General features: G+C 47.7%; 1 protein-coding gene across 2 annotated transcripts in view; it reads left to right on the top strand.

Moving 5' to 3' along the window:
* Positions 1 to 22,652, top strand: part of CUL3 (cullin 3) — a 328,571-nt gene that overhangs the window by 287,409 nt on the left and 18,510 nt on the right. For both annotated transcript variants that reach the window (XM_082252499.1, XM_082252498.1), the window contains exon 15: positions 12,781 to 12,926. In XM_082252499.1, coding sequence (XP_082108625.1) covers positions 12,781 to 12,926 — 146 coding nt within the window. The remainder of the gene's footprint in view (positions 1 to 12,780; positions 12,927 to 22,652) is intronic.

The following is a 22,652-nucleotide window of genomic DNA, read 5'->3' as shown; positions in this document are numbered from 1 at the left end:
GCTCATTGACAGACGTAGTCCTCGTTGATTCAACACACTCGGGTTATGCTGCCCTCTACAGGAGTAGGACTAGACAGGAAAGAAAACGTTCTGGCCACACCCTAGGGGCAGTCCCAGAGGGTATATCCTCTCACTTCCTGCTCTAGCAAATCAGTTTTTTTCTGTCTAGTTAGGAGTAAGGACCTAGATACCTTGCTGGGATCTTCGGTCCTGGCAGGATTTTATTCTTAGAAAAATTTTTTAGACCGCTTTTTTCTCCAGTGTTCCTGTGAGATCTTCAAGCAAGAAAGCTGAACTGGGCGACGGGCTGGATGTTGAGATCCAGTGGTCACCCCAGTTCAGCCTACGAGCGCGTGCAGGCCATAGCTCCGCGCTGGGTCGGCCGCGACATAGTTCCACTGGACGGGGACTGACCCTGCAAGTTAAACGTCTCGCTGAAACGCCAAAGACCATGAGTCACGGCGTCCGGATTGGTCGACAGCCCTCCCACCTCGGTGGAGAGGGGTACTGTCAGGAGTTGGCGCCCGCCTGGTTCCGGTATGGTGAGTAGTATCTTCCCCCTTTCCCCCTGACGGGTCTTGTGGTGAACGCGGGCCCCTCTCTGTAATGGTAAGGATGGGTCTTCCCTCTATCCTATAACATGTCACAGATCCCCCTGTTTGAGTGTGATTTTTGTGAACAAGAAGCCAGGAGGCTTGGTTTGGGAGCTGACAATCTAATTGCAAAGATGTTAAAATGATTGAAGTCAGGGGCAGTACTAGAACTTTACTGTGATAGTGTAAGGTATCCTACCTGTCAGAAGCCACAGGGCGATGTCTATACATGTATACTGCATTCCAGATCATTCCTCCATCTAAGCAGATGCCTCCCGACGGCCACGGACCGCATACGGCCCGCCAGGGTCCAGTACCGCCGACCATGCTGACCACCATGAGGGTGAAGGGTTGTGAGGCCGAGATCCTTCTGCAGACATGCCGCTATTCTGTGCAGGCCGCCGCCATTGTCTGGTAGTTCGCACGAGGCCGCCATTTTGGCGTAGCCTCGTGTCTCCAGCATGGGGGCGGCCATGTTTGAGGTGACTCAAACACCTCGTGGAGCTAGGGGAGGTGCCGGAAGGCGTGCAGAGGGGCGGAGCCACCTCCTTTCTTCCCGGGAAGCCAGCCAAAAGACTTCCTGTCCTAGACAATGCTGAAACAAGTTGCATTTTGAAACTCTGAGCAGTAAGTGGTGAGCTTTGGGGTCTATCTCTCTCTCTCTCGCTCTATAGGGGTCCCTAAGCAGGCAACACTGAGGGTGGCGCTGGGGGTCTGGGAAAAAAAAAAAAAAGTTTTATTTCTTTTTGGCAAATTAATTTTTCCGGGCAGTATCTGGAATTATCATGGACCCTGCCACACAGGTACCCCCACCGGTTTCCCTCGGGGGGGCCGCGGGACCCGCCAGTGCACAGAGTATGGATGCATTCACAGCAGTTTTGAAGTCTTTGGTGGCTGGGGTGGAGACGGCCTGTCAGGAACGGGGTCAAGAAAGCGACCCCCGCCTACCCCTATATCGTCTGAGACTTCAGATGCTGAGATGGTTATTGCAGCTGCAGGCCCCTCTGCAGGGGCTGTTATCTCAGGTAAGGTTCCCTCAGACAGTGAGAACATTCATGCTTCCGCCATAAATCAGGAAGAAGCATTGGTGGATGCACTAGTTGTGCGGTTCGGGAAACCTTAAGACTTGAGGTTTTTCCGGCAGAGGCAAATAAAAAGGAATTTCCCTTTGGTACTAGCAGACCCACCAGGACGGTGAAGGTTTTTTCTTTACCCAAGTGTTTGGGTAAAAAGATTAAAGAGATATGGGATCATTTTAAGCGTACCTTTACTAGTTCCAAGCGCATTACTAGACGCTATCCGTTTGAGGAATCCCTCATTAAGAAATGGACGGTATCACCAGTGGTGGATCCACCTATTCCCAGACTGAATAAAGCCACGTTTTTTTTCAGTGGAGGACGCTTCGTCCTTTAAGAATTGGGTGGATCGGAAGGTAGAAGCGGAGTCCCGCACTATCTTTACCTGATAGGATCAGCCTTTAGACCAGTTATTGGCATTTGATCTAGTTCTCAGACATTTACGAAATGGGCGAGATTGGTGCACCAGGACCTGAAGGGGAAAGGTATCCCCCAGGCAACATCTGTTTTGATGGAACAGATTATATAAGGACTACAGGTTGTCTGTGACGCAGCCTTGGATGCTACCCCCCTATTAGGGCATGCATCTATGTCAGCGGTAATCCTCAGACGTGTGCTGTGGTTAAAATGCTGGGTCAGCGTAAGTACTACAGGGAGCGGTAGTTACCGTTCCCTGAACAGATCATTTTCTTTACCTTTTCCAAAGATTAGCATCAGTTCCCCACAAGAATCTGATCCGGTTGAACGGACAGACCAAGGAGCCTCTAGCCGGGTGACTTCGGTCTCTAATGTTTAACCAGGAGAAATCACCACACGTGATAGGAATCAGGTGTCTAAATAATGTGTGGGAACAGAGAACGATCAGACTTTGTCGGATTGCCAGGGCCAGATAGCTCTAGGGCAGCCTGGTTCGGATCCAGTCAGGCAATATCAGGGGGATGACGTAAGTCATTCGCCAAGGATTTCACCATCTGTGCCGCCTTCACAGCATCCCGAAGGCGCGGAGATTGGTAACGCGCGCCCACGATGCTCCAGTGGACGCAGCAGACGCGCTGAACGGCCTGTAAAGGCAGTGTCAGCTATTAAATGGATTCCCTCATCTCAGATTGCTGCTGAGATTTCTCCGCAGGATGGAGATGGAGGGAACTCCAGTTGTCCTGGAAATTCTAGGCTAGCCTCGTCAAGCCGGTCCGGCCGACTTGGACATGCTAGTCGCGAACGTTCCTTGGGAACTTCTTCTCAGGGAGTGTCTGCGGTCTCAAGGACCGATCTTCCATTGTGCTTTACAATCGCTGGGTTTAATGGCCTGGCCATTGAGACCCAGGTACTGAAGGACAGAGGGTTGTCAGCTTCAGTTATTCCTACGCTAATTAAAGCAGGGAAAGCGACTTCCAGCAAGGTCTATTATCGCACATGGAAGACGTATATCGCGTGGTGCGAATCTTTAGAAATTCCTCCACGTACCTATTCGGTGACCCGAATATTGGCCTTTCTGCGAAAGGGGGTTTAGCAGAAACTAGCCTTGAGCACCATCAAGGGTCAGGTTTCAGCATTAGCAATCTTCTTTCAGAAGCCTTTGGCTATTAAGTCCTTGGTGCGGAATTTCATCCAGGGGATGCGGCACCTGGCTCCACCAGTCCGCGCGCCCTTATCGCCCTGGGATTTTAATTTGGTTGTCGGTTCTGAAGAAACCTCCTTTTGAAAGCATCAGGGAGATTCCCTTGTTCACTTTATTCCAGAAGGTGGCCTTCTTGGTGGCTATTACTTCTGCACGCAGGGTGTCAGAACTGGCTGCATTGTCAGACCAGTCCCCATATTTAGTGATTCAGAGGGATAAGGTAGTTCTTCATCCTAAGCCATCCTTTCTTCCAAAGGTGGTTTCAGGCTTCATCTGAATGAAGATATTGTACTACCTTCCTTGTGTCCTCAGCCTAATCATCATCAGGAACATGCGTTGCATTCCTTGGATGTGGTTCGGGCAATCAGGGTATACCTGAAGGCTACGGAATCATTCCGTAAGACGGATTCACTTTTTGTGATCACGGATGGCCCCAGAAAGGGGTTGCCTGCATCTGCCGCGAATATCTCCAAATGGATTAGACAGACGGTGGTACAGGCTTATTCTAGTAAGGGTCGGAATCCTCCGTTCCCTGTTAGGGCGCACTTCACTCGAGCGCTCAGTACTCCTGGGCTTTCCGCCATCAGGCATCAGTGGTCCAGGTATGTAAGGCGGCCACCTGGTCGTCGGTACATACCTTTACAAAATTTTATAAGATTGATGTGATGGCATCGGCGGATGCCTCATTTGGCCACAAGGTTTGCAGGCCGCAATTTGAGGAGACCGGTGGTCTACCTCGAGGGTTGTTTTCTGTTGGAATTTTCTGTTGAATCTCCTCTTTAATTTATGAGCATTGGAAACTTCTAGTTGGCACCGGTTGGGCCTTCTAGATTGGATTTGTTTTCCATTTTCCCACCCCTCATTTGTGGTACTGCTTTGGGACGTCCCGAGTGTGTTGAATCAACGAGGACTACGTCTGTCAATGAGCGACAGAGAAAAATGGATTTTTGTAAGATCTTACCGTAAAATCCTTTTCTCTTAAGCTCATTGACAGACGTAGGACCCGCCCCTCTGTTTTTGAGTTGGGTTGGGTTAAATTCTCTAAACACTGCTTTGTGACATAACTGATTTGCTAGAGCAGGAAGTGAGAGGATATACCCTCTGGGACTGCCCCTAGGGTGTGGCCAGAACGTTTTCTTTCCTGTCTAGTCCTACTCCTGTAGAGGGCAGCATAACCCGAGTGTGTTGAATCAACGAGGACTACGTCTGTTAATGAGCTTAAGAGAAAAGGATTTTACGGTAAGATCTTACAAAAATCCATTTTTATTCAGGACTCGCTGTACACTACAACATGCATTACAAGACAGCTCTGTATATCAATGCATCTCTTACATGTCTCTAAGATGGCCACTCTGCCCCTTGACCCTTGTCATCACTCCTGGGTGGAGCCAGCCTTAAAGTGACAGTACATGTGAAACCCTTCAGGTATAACACGTTGGCCGCCTGTTCCCTGGTGCGTAACTTTTTCCAGGGGGGTGCAACACTTGGTTATTCTGGTGCAACCTCCGTTGCCAACTGTTGACCTTGGTTGGTGCAGTTGGTTCTTCCAGACCCTCCTTTGCGAGTATAGAGGGTATCCCCTGCTTACCTTATTGCAGAAGGTGGCCTTGGTTGCTGTCACTCTGCACGCGGGGTGTCGGCACTGTCGACATTGTCCTGTCATTCTCCCTATCTGCTGGTTCATGGGGCCAGGTGGTACTTCGTCTGGATCCGTCCTTCCCTCTGAAGGTGGTTTCTAGCTTTCACTTACACAGGGCCATTGTGTTGACATCTTGTGTCCTGAGCCCCCTCATCCTACAGAATGTGCGCTGCATACTCTGGATGGAGTTCGGACACTCGAGGGGTACTTGGCGACTGAGTCTTCCCTTAGTCACGTTCGCTCTCTGTGCTCACGGATGGCCCAAGGATAGGGCTGCCTATGTCTGCTGCAACTTTTTCCAGGTGAATCGGACAGTCGGTGGTGCAGGCTTCTTCATTTATGGGTCAGGTCCTACCTTTCCCTGTTTCTACTTGGACGCCTAGTGCTTCCTGGGTTTTTTGCCATACTGGCATCTGTGCTTCAGGTTGCAAGACGACTACATGGTCTATTGTTCGGACCTTTGCTACATTTTATGAGGTGGATGTGCTTTTGGCCTTCCTTGAGGGTGTTTACTGTTGTTTTCAGGTGGGCCTCCTCTTTTGTTCTGATGAGTCCTATGTTGCCTGGTTGGCTGTGTTTGGCCTTGGGGACCTGTTGTTTTCTGTTGTTCCCACCCCTCATTTTATGGCACTGCTTTGGGACGTCCCTACTGATATGAATCAGAGAGAACTGCATCGTCAATGAACGATAGAGAACTGGATTTTTTACTTACCGTAAAATCCTTTTCTCTTAAGTTCATTGACGGATGGAGTACCCGCCCCTCTATATTTTGAGTTGGGTTGGTGTTACTTTCTGACACTGCTTTGATACAAAACTGACATCCTATGTAGGAAGAGAGAGGGTGTACCCTCCAGGACTGCCCATAGGCATAGCCAGAACTTTTTTCTGCCTAGTGTCCTACTCCTGTAGGGGGCAGTATAACCCTACTGATATGAATCAGAGAGAACTACATCCGTCAATGAACTTAAGAGAAAAGGATTTTACGGTAAGTCAAAAATCCATTTTTTTTTTTTTTTTAATGAGCGGATAAGTTCTACTTTAATGCAGTATTCCCCTCTATGGCATGCTTGAAACCATGGATAGCTTAGTTATAGGGTGGAGATTGAGCCTTTCAGAAGAGCCTTGTTCTGAAAGTTTGCAGTTTGGTGAATGAGTTTAACGTCCAGTGTGAGCTCCACCTACTCTATCAGGGGTTGTTGCCATTGGCATTAAAATTGGATTTGCATGTATTCCCTTTTATAGAAGTGTTTTAGGTTTGTCAGCAGAGACAAAACAATTTACTATTGTTTGGCTATTGGCTAGACAATTCTGCAAGACCTCCAGTCCTCCTTTTGGAGTTCAGTTGGTTTGAGGTGTGACGTGTTCTGAAGGGTGACTGGTTGCTGATGGGAGTTTGAGTGCATGGCTACTACATGCATGCAATTAGCTCAGCTTACGGTATTATTACTCCCTGTGTGCACACTTATGAACTACAACCAGAAAGTAATAGCAACGCAATTTAAGTGGAGGCTGAACAAAGCGCACTAATCCCACCTGTTTACCTGTTTTCGCAAAATAGTTTAGGGCTTGCTTTGAATGTACCGATGAGTTTGCGTCACTAGTGTGCGTATGTTAGTTCTCAACCAAGCTGTCAAGCCATCGAATGGCTAGTGGTTGATCACGTATAGTACCATGGCAACTTCAGATTAGAGGCAAAGATGGTAGTTTCCTTGAAAGTAAAGGATAGGAGGGTTTTAAAGTTGAGAGCAAATCTATGAATGATGGACAACTTTGTCACTGCCTGATAATTTAAGATATGTGGAGGACAACTGGGCTGCTTGTAAAATGTTATTGACCTGAAACAAGTATGCAAAAAATAAGTTTGGCGTTAAAGGTTGTAAACCTCAGACGTCAAATATGAACATACCATAGCCTTCTATAGCACATGTGTCAAACACAAGGCCCGCGGGCTGAGTCCGGCCCTCCAGGTCATTTCATATGGCCCTCACACCTCTCCTGCAGCTTCAGCACTCCCCGCCTCTCTGCCAACCCCTGTCTCTGCAATCAGCAGCAGGGAGGAGAACAGAACTATTTCAGATTCTGCGCCTCTCTGTGCAGCTGCAGCACCCCCTCGTCCCCACCTCCCCTTGTCTCAGCCTTTAGAAGACTCCAGACCCTGCACTTTTGCTTCCCAGCTCTTCCTACCACTGTGATGTAAGGAAGGGTGGGGGACCCTTGACTTCTGGTGTTGGGGTGGGGAGATGGGCTTTTCTCATCTGATGTAAGGGGGGTGGCGGTTTGTACTCTGGACATCTAGTCTCACAGATACAACCGGCCCTTTGAGGGCAACCGTAATGCTGATGCGGTCCATGATTAAATAGTTTGACACCCCTGTTCTATAGTCAAGAGCATGAAGTGTCATTTCTTCTGCTGCTTCTATTCTCGATCAACATGAATCCCTTCTGATCAGGTTTCCTGATGCCAGGAGGAAAAAAAGGTGATGGGGAGGAGACTCCAGATGATTGACAGCCAAAAATCAATTTTTCTGGTGGGGTCCCCTTTTGGGGACCATCCGAGATGCCTCTGTCTGCTAACCCCCCCCCCCCCCCCCGGGGGTCCTGAAGACTGCATGGCGCGTCGTGGGGGCCGCCATTTTGCGGTAGACTTGCCTTGCAATAATATCAGAATCCCTCATTGTAATGTATGGGTAGCTATTTTCTAAATCTTCCACGTAGGAATGCATGGGGTGGCCATTTTCTTGTGGTCCACGTTGCTGGACAGCATATGCAGGCATCACAATCTAGGCATGACCCAGGTGCTTTCACTTCCTGTGTCAGATCATTCTTTCTGCTGTACAGATCGTTCCTGCAAGCCTCCTGATTGGTTTAGTAACATTTTTTGGGGTCTCTTGTGGGTTTCCTCACACACACTGTTCACAGACCATGTTAGGCTGGGACTTGCTGTTGCGCCAGTGCATCGGTGCGGTCGCGTTTTTGTGACTTTTTTAAAGTTACACTACATCTTTTTAAATTTAGTGTAAATGGTGTCTCAGGACAAAATTTCACCTACAGGGCCCCTCAGTGCGACTGCGGAACCTTCTGGGTCGCAGCTCCTGTCGGCATTTACAGCAGTTTTTAGAACGCCCGGTGTCAAAAGTGGATTTTAGTAAGTAACGCTAGCCGTAAGCGCCCTTTTGCCTTCACCTCCCTCTGTATGATCTTCAGATTCAGAGGCAGATGTGGCCACCGAAGATGCACCCCACCCTGGTAGCTCTGTGTCATCGCATTCTGATGGCGAAGAGGACATGTTCTCGTCAGCCACTGCGCGGGAAAGCGCATTGGTGGAAGCACTTATAGTTTCAGTACAAGAAACTTGGTGAATCGAGATCGCAATTTTTTTTTTTTTTTTTTTTTTTTAAACGATTAATCGTACAGCTCTAGTATGTGTAAAGGTTTACAACCACTTTAACAGGTGTTTTACTTGGCTGACTGCTTTTTATTGGCAGTGACTCCCAAAGTAGTAAAGTCCGGATCAGAATGACTATTTCACTGTTAAAAAATGTCGGCACCAATAAAGTTGGCAGTTTTTATTTTTCTTTACAGTTCTACTTAGTTACTTTAGGCTTATAAGATTGCCCTTCTTTAAACATTCTTTGAATTTGTAATGTATAAATATTGCACTTCACGGTAACGTAGAGTGTTTGAACAGGTTTTTGCATTGGCATTGCCAGGCCTGTTTTCCAAACTTTTTTTTTTTTTTTTTATTCCCTGCTGCTTTCTGTATCCATAAATGGCAAAGGTATCAGATACTATCCTTTTGTTGTTTTGGTTTGCCATACAGCAAAATATTTGAAATGTTAATTTAAGAAGCATTTTATCTCTCATGATTACACTAAATGCTCGATCAGTAAAATGCTTTGAGCTTTGCAATTATTTCTTTTAGTCCTCCCTCTAGTGGTGAAAAGAAGCACTACATCACTTTAAAACATGCCCATCAAAATGCGTATTTATGCACTAGTTTCTTGCTGAAAAAGCAGTTGAAATGGAACCACTTTGGCATTTGTTTCTGTTTCACTGTTTTTTATGTTTTTATTTAAGTTTTGGTCTTAAAAGGCTTTCTGGGTATAAAAGGACCAGGGAAAGAATATAAGAAACCTACTTCATGCCAGGTGTAAATATATTAACCACTTCTGGACCGGAATGTTTTACCCCCTTAATGACCAGGCCATTTTTTGAGGAACCATATTTATTTCTGCTATAAAACATAGCCAATAAAAAAAATAAAAAATGTAATGTTTTCATCAATTTAGGCCAATATGTATTCTGCTTCATATTTTTGGTAAAAGAAATCCCAATAAGTGTGTATTGATTGGTTTGTGCAAAAGTTATTGTGTCTACAAACTAGGGGGTAGATTTATGGCATTTTTATTTATTTTTTACTAGTAATGGCGGTGATCAGCGATTTTTTTTTTTTATTTTATTTTTTTTAAATCGGATAATTTTTATTGAATTTTTTCAAAACAACCAACAAAAACACATAAAAGCAACGAACAAGCGATAGAGCAACAGCAGAGTATTACATGTACCAGAACACCATTAACTGAGAATGTTCAACATTCAAAATACAAGCATATAATATGAATAACCAACGTGAACCACGCTAGTGCGTAATGGCTGCTGGTAGTATCCTAGTGTCATAGGAAAATAGTACAGAAGTCCCAGAGGTATCAACAGTGTACCCCAGAATGGAAAAGAAATCGGGAATCCCCGCCCAGGGGAAGCCTCCCCCAAGTCCTGGGAACCAGGAGAGGAGTCTATCGCTCAAACACACAAAACAAACAAAACAAAAGGGGGGAGGGGGAGGGGGGGGGATCCGGTGAACTGCACAGTAGCGGCACCCCAAGGGAGGCACCCGTCCCGTGAAACCGGCGCTAACAATTATCTAGTACGCAAGGGTATCCCCTGCCCGTCCAGGTAAATGTAGAGCACAGCCCCACCGACTGAACAGTACTATGTGGAAGTGGTTACCCCACCCATAATCCTATTTGTGACTAAGTGTAGGGGGGCCAGGCTGAGAACATCCAGCCATGGGCCCCATAGACGTTCAAACTTCAGAGCAGTCCCTCTATGCCTATAGGTGAGATTTTCCCTGACCAGTAGCGCCTTAACTTCCTCCGTCCATTCAGTGTGAGTAGGTGCAAGTGGGGGAAATCCATTTTCTCGCGATCAATTTTCTGGCTAGAAATAGGACCCTCAGGACCGCCGTGTGCACCCCAGGGGTGTACAACTCCTCGTCCAACCAGCCCAGAATGCACAGCTTGGGGTCCAGGGGTAAAGTTAAGCCCCAGATCGCGTTAATGGATTGTAGAACTGCGTGCCAGTAACGGTGCAGCTTCGGGCACCTCCAGAGCATGTGCAGGAGAGTGCCCGTGTGAACCTTGCAGCGGGGGCAGAGGGGAGAGTCCCTCCTCTGCCAGCTATGCAAGCGCTGTGGGGTCCTATATGTGCGGTGTAGGATAAAGAGCTGTGTGGGCTTTTGAGAAGAGGACAGAGAAACCTTGAGCACATTGTCAAGGATACCTGTCCATTCCTCCGATTAAATGGGACCCAGATCCTCTGCCCAATCCTCCCTGCATTTAAATGACATAGCTCTCGAAACCTGATCCATACAGGACATGTACAGTGAAGATATTTGCCCGATCAGCAATTTTTAGCGGGACTGCGACATTGCGTAGCACGGATCGGACACTTAACTGTCACTTTTGAGGGGACCAGTGTCACTACAGTAATCAGTGTTAAAAATATGCACTGTTACTGTACTAACACTGGCAGGGAAAGGGTTAAAACCAGGGGCGATCAAAGGGTTAAGTGTGTCCATAGGGGGGGCTTTTTAACTGTGTGGGGGGGGGGGGGTGAACTCACTAGATGAACATAGAGATTTGTGTTCCTAAATAGCAGGAACACAAGATTACTGGCGGTCAGCAAGTGGTTAAACTCCAGACCTTCATATCATGTGATTGTGCAAGGGTCACAATATTCAACATTAGTAATGCAAATCTATTGGAAAATTGATGTGTTTTTTTTTTTTTTGTTTTTGTTTTTTTACTCTACACTGCACCTTTATTTTATTTCAGGTACTTGTATAGCGCTGTCAATTTACGCAGCGCTTTACATATACATTGCACATTCACATCAGTCCCTGCCCTCAAGGAGCTTACAACCTAAGGTCCCTAACTCATATTCATACATACATACATACATAGTAGGGTCAATTTTTTTATACAGGATCCAATTAGCCTACCAGCATGTCTTTGGAGTGTGGGAGGAAACCGGAGTCCCCGGAGGAAACCCACGCAGACACAGGGAGAACATGCAAACTCCAGGCAGGTAGTGTCGTGGTTGGGATTCGAACCAGCGACCCTCTTGCTGCTAAGTGAAAGTGCTAACCACTACACCACTGAGGATATACATTTGAAATTGGTTATAGAGCAGCCGTCACTAAATGGCGGTCCATGGACGGACCGGACGATGCTTCCACCCGGACTGCGAGGCCGCTACCTGTAATTAGTCATTGGTTTGCTGGGACCGCGTGTGTCCCAGCAACCAGTGACGTCCTGTGTGTGTGCCACGCCCCCCTCCTTACTACGGCTCCCGGTGTACCGGCTCATTCCCATCCGGCCCGCGAGTAGGGGCGTGACGTCACGAGTGTGCCCGCCCCCCTTCTCGTGACTGTGGCTTCCTCTCAGCCGAGCAGCAAGTTGGGGCGTGACATTGTGTGCACCCCGCCTCCCCAGCTGCTCGCGGCTCCTGGCACAGCTTGCGGACTCCTGCCCTAAAGGTATGTGGGGCACATGTGGAGGGAGAAAGCAATGTGGTGTGGTTTAATACAATAGCTGCACTCCTTAAAGCTTATGAGAGTTTTATAAAGTGTTCAGACTGATTGGCATATTTTGTTGTGCTCATTAGAGTACCCCATAAAAAAAAGTGCCCATCAGAGTGCCCCCTAACATAAAATGTGCCCATCAACGTGCCCCTTATTTTATGCTAAGGGACACGCTGATAGGCACATTTTATGCTAAGGGGCACTCTAATGGGCACATTTTATGCTAAGGGGCACTCTAATGGGTATATTTTATGTTAAGAGCAACGCTGATTTGTATGTTTTGTTTTGCCTATCAGCGTGCCCCTTATTTTATGTTCAGGATCACGCTGATGGGCAAATGGTATGCTAAGGGGCACACTGATGGGCATATTTTAAGGGGCACTCTAATGGGCATATTTTTATGTTAAGAGCAACGCTGATTTACATGTTTTGTTTTGCCCATCAGCGTGCCCCTTATTTTATGGTAAGGGTCACACTGATGGGCAAATTTTATGGTAAGGGTCACGCTGGTGGGCACATTTTATTCTGCCCATCAGAGTGCCCCTAACATAAAATGTGCCCATCAACTTGTCCCTTTATGTTAAGGATCACACTGATAGGCATATTTTGTTAAGGGGCGTGCTGATGGGGACAACTGATGTAAGGGGGCACTCTGACAGGAATGCCTGACCTAAGGTGGCACTATCATGGGGACACCTGATGTAAAGGAGTACTGTGATAGGCACATTTTTTGTGCCTATCGGAGTGCTCCTAAAATGAGCCCATTAGAATGACCCTTAACATAAAATCTGCCTAGCAGCGTGCCACTTATATTATCTCAAGTCATAGCAGACTTGAGATTCGGACCTCGGCCCAAAGAAAATTTTAGCGACCGGACCTCCTTGAATTTTAATTCATTACCCCTGTTATAGAGCTTATATATTATAAATGCTCATCAGGTAATTTTTATTCCTTGCCATTTAACTGAGATTGCTGTGTATTCTTCTTTTGCAGTGGCTGCCAAACAAGGTGAATCAGACCCTGAAAGAAAGGAGACCCAGAAGAAGGTTGACGACGACAGAAAGCATGAAATAGAAGCTGCTATAGTCCGGATTATGAAATCTAGAAAGAAAATGCAGCACAATGTATTAGTAGCAGAGGTAATGCAGAATCACCTTTTTTTTTTTTTTTTTTTTTTATTTGAAGTTATCCTGTAAGTACTGTTTACAAATAAAAAACAATATCACACCCCTTTCACTATAAAGAGGAACAGAACTTTGGCAGTTGTGCTTAAAGGAAAAGTTCACCTTTTCATAACATGTTACACCTATATTCAGGGTGTAACAGAACATGTTATGAATGTCCTGGCCCCTGCGCCAATTCCCCCCACCCCGATCCCTGCTGCCACAATTAAAAAAAGACGCGGCCGTGCGGGGCTCCGCCCTCCTGGTTGTGTTACTCATTCACAGCCTTTGCGGCTGTCAGCTGATCACTGATGCAATGCTTTTACAGGCTCTCAAAACAAAAATAATAAATGCATATTTCTCTTTCTGCTGTGGATGACCCCTTAGGAATTGGGTATATTTAGCTATATGGACACTATATATTTTCACTCACTTTGTGAACTTTTCACTTTTTAGTACCAGTATATATATTTTTAGGTATAATTATCATATGTTTTGTGCAATATTCATTTTACTTATCATTCTATATTTATTCACATTGCTTAGTTGATGGTATATGTATATTATTTGCACTTGACTTCAAAGTCTTATCAAACACAGAGTTTGCACTTTATCAGGGTAACACACACAAGGAACGCACGGACAAGTGCACAGTGAATAACCAAAATCACAAGTACAAGCGATACCGTATTATTTTCACCACTCATTTGATTTAACACAATTAACCATCTATACTTTTCAAGGATATGCGCTGTGGGTAATATATTTTATATTAAAATTTTTTACATTTCTCTTTCGTTCATTGACAGACACAGCTCCTTATCTTCTTGACCATTGGATTATACTGCCCCCTACAGGAGTAGGACACTAGGCAGCAAAAAGCTTGACTATGCCTATGAGTCAGTCCCAGGGGGTATACTCCCACTCTCAGCTCTAGGCATTCAGTTCTTTTTCTGCCTAGTCAGGAGCAAGGACCTAGTTTCTTGCTGGGATCTCTGGTCCTGGAATTTTTTTTTTTAATTATATTTCCTCCTCTTTATTTTGTTCCTGTGAGAATCTACTATCAACAGCCGGACTGGGTGACAGACTGGATAATCTTGATCCAGAGGGCCCCCCCCAGTCTGGCTAGCCAGAGCGCACATACCTCAGCTCCACGCTAGGTTGGCCGAGACATAGCCCCACTGGACGGGGGCTGGCCGGCGAGTTAAACGCTTCACGAGGACACATAGCCCTGGTTACGACCTGAGTTAGGAGCATGCCTCTGGCCCGCTGCAGCCCCATTCCAAGGTGCGGTGGTTGTCTGCCTGGAATGGTGCCCACCTGGTTCCGGGGGCTGGCCTGCGAGTTAAACGTCTCGTGAGGGCGCATACGACCTGGCCTTGGCCTGAGTTGCGGCGTTCCTCCTGGTTTCTGCCAAGGCCCCCGTTCCTGATGGGATCATGCTCGGTGCTCCTGGGGTCCCCCCTGGGATCCCGGGAGCCGCATGGCACCGCCATTTTCTTGAGGCCTTTTTATGCTGTAGATTGGCGGCCATGTTTGTGTAGCCTCTGCGGCCCTTTTCTTGTGGTTTTCTCATTGAAAATAACAGCGACCATGTTTTTTTTTTTTTTTAAGCTATAGGATGGGGATTTTCCCACTTTGGAGCCCCTTCTCAACCCCTAGTGCTGACTCCTGGATCTTTCTTTCTCTCTCTTACGTCCTCCGACAGTCGCCGCCTCTTCATATTCGTCACAATGGGGGTTATGACCTTTGCTCCGTAGGAGTAGCTAGGCAACAGAATATGTCAATATTAAGGCTTTTAACATATCCCACCCCCAGGGGGTGGTCCCCTCAGTCAATACCCTCCTACTTCCTGTATCCATACCTCAGTTTCAATGTCTAGCTTGTCAGGAGTAGCTGGATGTCTCTATGCTGGGGCATTTTGTCTCAGCCTTTTCTCTTTTTTTGATTTTATTTGAGCCTTTTCTCTCTCTTTACTTAGCTGTTTTGTCAGCATTAGTTACTTCTTTTCTTCCGAAGAGGATTTCGGATTTTCACCTCAATGAGGATATTGTCCTACCTTCGCTCTGCGCGAAGCCTAAGCATCCGAAGGAGGTGGATTTGCACTCCCTGGATGTTGTTCGGGCGATCAGGGTTTACCTGAAATCGACTGAATCTTTTCGCAAGTCGGATTCCTTATTTGTCCTTCCAGAGGGTCCTTGGAAGGGCATGGCGGCGTCGGCTTCTACCATCGCCAAATGGATCAGACAGACCATTGAACAGGCATATGCTTTGAAGGGAAAAGTTCCCCCTATGCCTGTGAAGGCGCACTCTACCAGATCTCGGAGTACGTCTTGGGCCTGTCATCATCGGGCTTCTGTGGCCCAGGTGTGTAAGGCAGCGACTTGGTCGTCCGTTCACACCTTCACGAAGTTCTACAAGGTGGATGTTCAGGCATCGGCTGATGCTTCCTTTGGCCGCAAGGTTCTTAGTGCGGCAGTTCCTTAGGGTCCCTTGTTTTGGGCCCTTGGCTGTTTGGGATATGATTTTATCCCTAGGTTATTTGTTTTTTCCTGGGTTGTTGCTCCTGTTGAGCACCTTTTTTTCATGCTACCCAGCTGGTTTCCTTCCCTTGGTAAGGTTCCTTTCTCTGATGTGGAGACGACGTTGCCTTAGGCGCGACTGCGTTTCCCACCCCTCATGTTTGCACTGCTTTGGGACGTCCCCATTGTGACGAATATGAAGAGGCGGCGACTGTCGGAGGACGTAAGAGAACTGAATTTTTGTAAAATCTTACCTGTAAAATTCCTTTCTCGGAGTCCTCCGACAGTCGCCGCCCCCGCCCCTCTTTTGGGGTTTGGTTGTATACTCTACTGCTATTCCACTGAAACTGAGGTATGGATACAGGAAGTAGGAGGGTATTGACTGAGGGGACCACCCCCTGGGGGTGGGATATGTTAAAAGCCTTAATATTGACATATTCTGTTGCCTAGCTACTCCTACGGAGCAAAGGTCATAACCCCCATTGTGACGAATATGAAGAGGCGGCGACTGTCGGAGGACTCAGAGAAAGGAATTTTACAGGTAAGATTTTACAAAAATTCCGTTATTCCTGATCGCCACATGGTGTGCAGGTTGCCTGGTGCTGTAAGTGCCTGATCAGTGGTGGTGAGTCTTTGTGGGGTTCTCAACCCCCTCTCTCCTTTAGCAGTGGTAGTGCTCTGTGCTGGACCCTGTGGTGCCGCTAACGCAGTGGGGGGTGTTTTCTTTAGCAGTGTCACACTTTTTTTGTGTGAGTCCCCAGAGCACATTTCCCCACCTGATCACCTCTGAGGCTGCCGGGCCCTCTGGGTCCCAACAATCCCTGACTGCACTGTCGGCGGTCCTGGAGTCCTTAGTGTCCAAGGTGGATTTGGTCCTGGGAAAATGGGCTAGCAAAAAGCGTCCGTTTCCTCTCCCCCGGCATTCACCAGCTTCATCTGTCTCATCAGATCCTGAATCTGATTTGGCCGCCGAGAATGTGAGTTATGATTGCGAGGAAGATTCCTCTGCTCCTTTATTCATGCTTTAAAAGGCGCTGGTGGATGCGCGGATTGTGTCAGTGCGTGTAACTTTGAAAATGAAGCATGCGGCTGATGCTGCGTCAGAGGCGCCGGTCCCTTTTGGCACGCACAGACCCTCCAAGGCGTCAAGTCAAGGGGATTTCCCTTTCCCACTTACTTTGTTGTTGCTGTCACTAAACAGTGGGGTTGTCCAAAACGCACTTTTACGGTCCCGAAGCGTTTTGTGATGGGGTATCCTTATGAGGGTTCCCTGCTTAAAAAGTGGATGGTCCCACCTGTATTGAACTCGCCTGTTTCCAGGTTAAATAAGGCAAAATGAATTCCTGTTGAGGAGTCCCCGGCCTTTAAAGATCCTGCTGATAGCAGGGTCGGAGGCTCTGACCTGCCAAATGTTCACTGTGGCTGATTCAGCACTTAAGCCGGTATTTACAATCGCCCTGGTGTCGCAAACTCTAACCAAGTGGGCCTAACTTTTACGCTGGGACCTGGAGGGGGAACAGCCTCCCCTTGCCTTTGCTGAGCTGGCAGGTCATATGGTCCAGGGGCTACAGTTTGTCTGTGATGCCTCTTTGGATGCGGCTCCTTTGATTTCCAGACTGATGGTCTGCAGGTCAGACTTCTAAGAAGGCCTTATCTGATCTCCCATTTGCGAGGGATCGCCTGTTTTGTGCTTTGGATGACCTCATTAAGGGCCTTACAGGGGTGAAGAGTACTCCTCTTCCGCAGGCTTCCAAGGGCAAGGACCCCTGTCATAGATGGGCCATTCTTCTCGGCCCATAAAGGGCATTTTGGTTCTTAAGGGTCTCAAGACAAGGGATCTAAGCCCTTCAGAGCCTCCAGGTTCCAGGAGGACCTGGTCTGGCAAGTCGTGAGCGGGCTTTTCCAGATTTGCGGTCAAGGCTTTCTGCATGAAGGGGCGCTCTCACCTGTATCTGGGATGGTGGGACCTCTTCGCTCATTTCCGGATCTGTGGACCTCCCTGGTAAAGGACAAGTGGGTCCACAAAGTCATTCAGTCTTGGCTACAAGATCGAGTTTCGGTCTTATCCTCCTGAAAGGTTCTTCCCTTCCAACCTGTACTTGTACCCAGGTCATTTAGGGGGTCTCTTTGGGGCAGTAAAGACTTGTTACTTCAAGGAATTGTCTGGTTCCGACTTCGGAACAATTTCAGGGGTTTTACTCAAACCTGTTTACAGTTCTTAAGGAAGGACGGCAAGGTACATCCAATTCTGGACCTCAAGGTGCTAAACTGCTTTGTGCGGATACAGAAGTTTGGAATGGAGTCCATTCGCACGTTAGTGGCGTCCCCTACATCAGGGGTATTTTTCTCGCTTCTATCAACATCAAGGACTCCTACCTTTTACACTCCAGTATGTGCCGGTCACCAGCGCTTCATCTGCTTTGCAGTGGGCAAGGAGAATTATCAGTTTGTGGCGTTACCCTTTGGTCTCGCCTCCGCTTCTCGGGTCTTCACGAAAGTGTTGTCCCCGGTACTAGCATTGTTGCGTCAGCGGTACTGGGGTACCTAGATGATCCTCTTCTGCGAGTGGAGTCTCTGACTGGTCTGGTGGACAACTTTTAGATCACTCTGCGAACTCTGAGGGACTTCGGCTGGATTCTGAACCTTCAGATGTCTGCTTTGGTTCCATCCACAAGACTAAACTATCTGGGTATGACTCTGGACTTGGCCTCAGCTAGAGTGTTTCTTCCTCTGAAGAACTCCAGAAATTGCAGGAGGCAATCCAGCTTCTATTGTCAAACACACAGTCATTCCTCCGAGCTTGCATGCGGGTGTTGGGCCTGATGAGGTCTACCTTTGAATCGGTTCCATTTGCACAGTTCCACACGAGATCTCTGCAAAGAGAAGATCCTGGTGAAATAGTACAAGAATCCTCATTCTCTAGACAATCTGATCCAGTTGAGCCAGGGTACGAGAGGGACCCTGATCTGGTGGCTTCGTTCTCTGGCACTTCAACAGGGAAAATCCTTTCTCCCCCTGTACTGGACGGTTGTCACCACAGATGCCAGCTCTTCCGGGTAGGGAGGTGTCCTCGTCAACGATTGTATTCAGGGGTCTGGACTCTTCAAGAGTCCAAACTGCTGATCAATGTACTTTAACTCCGAGCAATCAGACTTTGTCTGGATCATTGGAAAATTCGTCTTCAGGAGTGTCTGGTACCCATTCAATCAGGCAATGCCACGGCTGTGGCCTGTGTCAACCACCAAGGGGGCACAAGAAGTGCCCTGGCTGCTCAGGAGTTAGCAGTATTCTGAGGTGGGCAGAACGATTCGTTCCAGCCCTCTGCTGTACACATTCCAGAGCTGGAAAATTGGCAGGCAGATTCTCAGTCGACAGGCGTTGGACCAGGGGGACTGGTCGCTTCATCCACAGGTGCCAGTTGTCTTTATCGGTTGTGTCTCCGGTGGGGTACTCCCCGTGTGGATCTGTTGGCCTCTCGTCTCGACAGAAAGGTACAGAGGATTGTTGCACGGTTTCGGGACCCTCTAGCCGACGCCTTAGTGGCTCCTTGTAGCCACTATCATCTGATTAATGCCTCCCCCCTCAAACTTCTGCCAAGACTCATGTTCAGGATCGAGGCAGAAGCGATTCTGGTTATTCTAGTGGCTCCAGACTGGCCTTGTCAGCCTTGGTACGCTGATCTGTTATGGCTGATGGCCGATGCTCCTTAGAGACTGCCTTTTGGGTAAGATTTGCTGTCCCAAGGGTCAATCTTCCATCCTGCTTTAGTCAATGGCTTTAACAGCCTAGCTGTTGAAAGCCAGGTGCTGAAGGATAAAGTTTATCCGAATCGGTGATTCCTACGCGTTTAACTGCTAGAAAATCTACCTCTAGGAAATCTACCTCTAGGAAGATCTACCATCATACTTGGAAGACGTACATTGCGCGGTGTTAGTGTCTTGGGGTTGACCCTCGCTCCTTTTCGGTGGCTCGGATATTGGCTTTCCTCCAATGGCGGGTTGAGCAGAGCCTGGCCTGGAGTACGATCAAGGACCAGGTTTAGGCCTTAGCAGTTTTATTTTAATGTCCTTTTGGCCACACATTGCTTGGTGCGTACCTTTATCCAGGGAGTTCAACATTTGGCTCCTCCAATGTGGTCTCCATTGCCGCCGTGGGACCTCAATTTGGTGCTGTCAGTTCTTCAGAAACCTCCCTTCGAAAGTCTTCTGGAGGTTCCCCTGCTTACGTTGTCCCAGAAGGTGGCCTTTTTGATGGCTATTTCTTCTGCGCACAGGTTATCATAGCTTGCGGTGTTGCCTTGTCATTCCGTTTACCTGGTGGCTCATAGAGATAAGGTGGTTCTTCTTCCATGTACGTTGTTCCTTCTTAAGGTCGTCTCTGATTTCCATTTGAATGAAGACATTGTGTTGTCTTCCCCATGTCCCAGGCCTAAACATCCTAAGGAAATTGCCCTGCATTCCCTGGATGTGGTTTAGGCAATTGGGGTGTACCTGGCAGCTACAGAGTCTTTTTTCAAAAGTCAGACTCACTATTTGTACTCACGGATGGACCTCAAAAAGGGTTGGCTGCTTCTGCTGCGGCCATTTCCAGATCGATCAGACACAGTGTTTCAGGCATATTCATTTAAGTGTCAGGTTCCTCCAAGGTTTTGCAGGATGCTGTTTGAAAGAGACTTGTTTGTTTCTCTTTTAGGGTTTTTTTCCTTCATGGGTAAGCTCCTGTTCCTGGTTGAGCCTCCTGTTACCCAGTTGGCTAGGTTTAGCCTTTGAAGTTTACGTTAACTATTTGCTTTTCGTTCTTCCCACCCCTCATGCCTACACTGCTTTGGGACGTCCCAATGGTATGAGAAGCCTAACACAATGGACGATAGAGAAAACTGGATTTGTGTAAGAACTTACCGTAAAAGCTTTTTCTCTTCTGTCCATTGACAGATGCAGCACCTGCCCCTCTGATATGGGGATGGTTTGTCTTCTCACTGCTTGCAACAAAACTGGTATGCTGGAACAGGGTGTGTGGGGTTATGCCTATAGGGACAGCCCCTGTAGGCATGATAAACTGTTTTTTTATTTTGCCTAGAACTACTCCTGTAGGGGGCAGCATAACCCAATGGTATAAGAATAAGAGTTGCGTCTGTCAATGGACTTCCGAGAAAAGGATTTGACCGTAAGTTCTTACAAAAAATCCAGTTTTTAATATATATAGGCAATGCTTTAAAAGCCTTTACAGGATACCACTTTGGATTTAGAGAGGAGGTCTAGTGCCCATGATCTGACGTTCGCAGCTATACCTTACATGTATTGGACGATCAATGTTTGCATGCATGCGGGACCAAAGCGCCTGTTCGTTTTTGCACGCAAGCACAGGAAGAAGGGGACTCTTTAATTTTTATACTTTCACTTTTTTGCTGTCACAAGGAATGTAAACATCCCTGTGACAGCAATTTGCATGTGAAAGATACTCTTTAAGGAAAGATATAGAGTCTAAAGATTTTCAAAAACTGGCGCCAATGGTTTCCGAGCAAACCGAATGTGATGTCATGTCACTGCTTCCAGTTTACTATAAGGAACAGCCAATCAAAGCCGAGATGAGAGAGCCGTGGAAGGGGGGAGCTGCTTTTAATAACAATCGAGTGGCTGGTGAACCGCACCGTTTGCGATTACAAGAGACTTTAATGAGACTTTTCTTTGCTATTCTTTGATTCTCTTAGCTGTGTTTTAGGCCATTATTCTATTGAAGGACCCGTGACCAGCATTTGACACAAATGTCTTTGACACTGAACAGTATTTTCGTCCCTCGAGGGGTCAAAGCCTTCCAGGGCCTCCTCTGGTGTATCCAAGCGAACTTGGTCTGGCAAGTCGAGAGCAGGCTTCTCCAGACCTGTGGACAAGGCTCCTTCAGCATGAAGGTGTGCCCTCACCTGTTTTGTGGGTGGGGGATGTCTTCGCTGGTTTCTGGACCCGTGGACTTCCCTGGTACAAGACAAGTGGGCAAAGTCATATGGTCCCGGCGACCAGATCAAGCTTCGCTCTCACCCCCGGCAAGGTTCTTTCCTTGCATTGTTACGCTAGCGGGGGATCGCGGTACTGGGCTACTTGGACGACCTCATTCTGCAAGCGGAGTCTCCTCCTGCTCTGAGGGAAAACCTTTTAGATCACCATACAAGCTCTGAGGGAGTATGGCTGGATTCTGAATTTTGAGTGCCTCTATTGACATCAAGGATGCTTACCTTCACACCAATATGTGCTGGTCACCAGCGCTTCCTCAGCTTTGCCGTGGGAGAGGAGCATTATCAGTTTCTGGCGTTACCCGTTGGTCTCGCCTCTGCTCTTCGAGACTTCACGAAAGTATTAGCCCCGTTACTAGAGTCGTTAAGCTAGCGGGGGATCATGGTACTTGGCTACTTGGACCACCTGCTTCTGCGAGTGGAGTCCTCTCCTGCTCTGGTGGAAAATCTGGAGATCACCATATGAACTCTGAGGGAGTTCGGCTGGATTCTGAATTTTCAGAAGTCTGCTCTGGTTCCATCCACAAAGCTGGACTATCTGCGTCTGACTCTGGACTTGGCCTTAGCCAGAGTTCTCCTTCCTCTTGACAAACACCAGAAATTGCAGGCTGCAATTCGTCTCCTGCTGTCCAGTAGATGGTCATCCCTTCGTACCTGCATGCAAGTGCTGGGCCCAATGGTGTCTACCTTTTTGAGGCAGTTCTATTTGCACAGTTCCATACGAGGTCCCTGTAAAGGGAGATTCTGGCCACATTGGACAAGACTCCACAGTTTATGGATAATCCGATCCGGCTGAGCCGGGGAACGAAAGAGTCCCTGATATGGTGGCTTCGTTCTCTGGCGCTTTGGCTAGGAAAATCCTTCCTCTTGTATTGTACAGTGGTCACCACGGATACCAGCCTTTACAGCTGGGGAGGGGTTCTCAGCAAAACTTGTGGTCAGGGGATCTGGACACTGGAAGAGTCCAGACTGCCAATCAATGTCTTGTAACTCCGAGCAATCAAAATGTGCCTGGAAGATTGGACAGATAGTCTTCAGGAATGTTCAGCGCACATTCAATCGGACAATGCCATTGCCGTGGCTTATGTAAATCACCAGAGGGGCACAAGAAGTGTCCTGGCGGCTCTGGAGGTAGCCGACATTCTAAGGTGGGCAGAACTGTTCGTTCCAGCCCTC

This window comes from Pelophylax lessonae (genome assembly GCF_965119305.1).
Source record: "Pelophylax lessonae genome assembly, chromosome: 3".
Classification (NCBI taxonomy): domain Eukaryota; kingdom Metazoa; phylum Chordata; class Amphibia; order Anura; family Ranidae; genus Pelophylax; species Pelophylax lessonae.
This window is presented reverse-complemented; position numbering and strand designations above follow the sequence as displayed.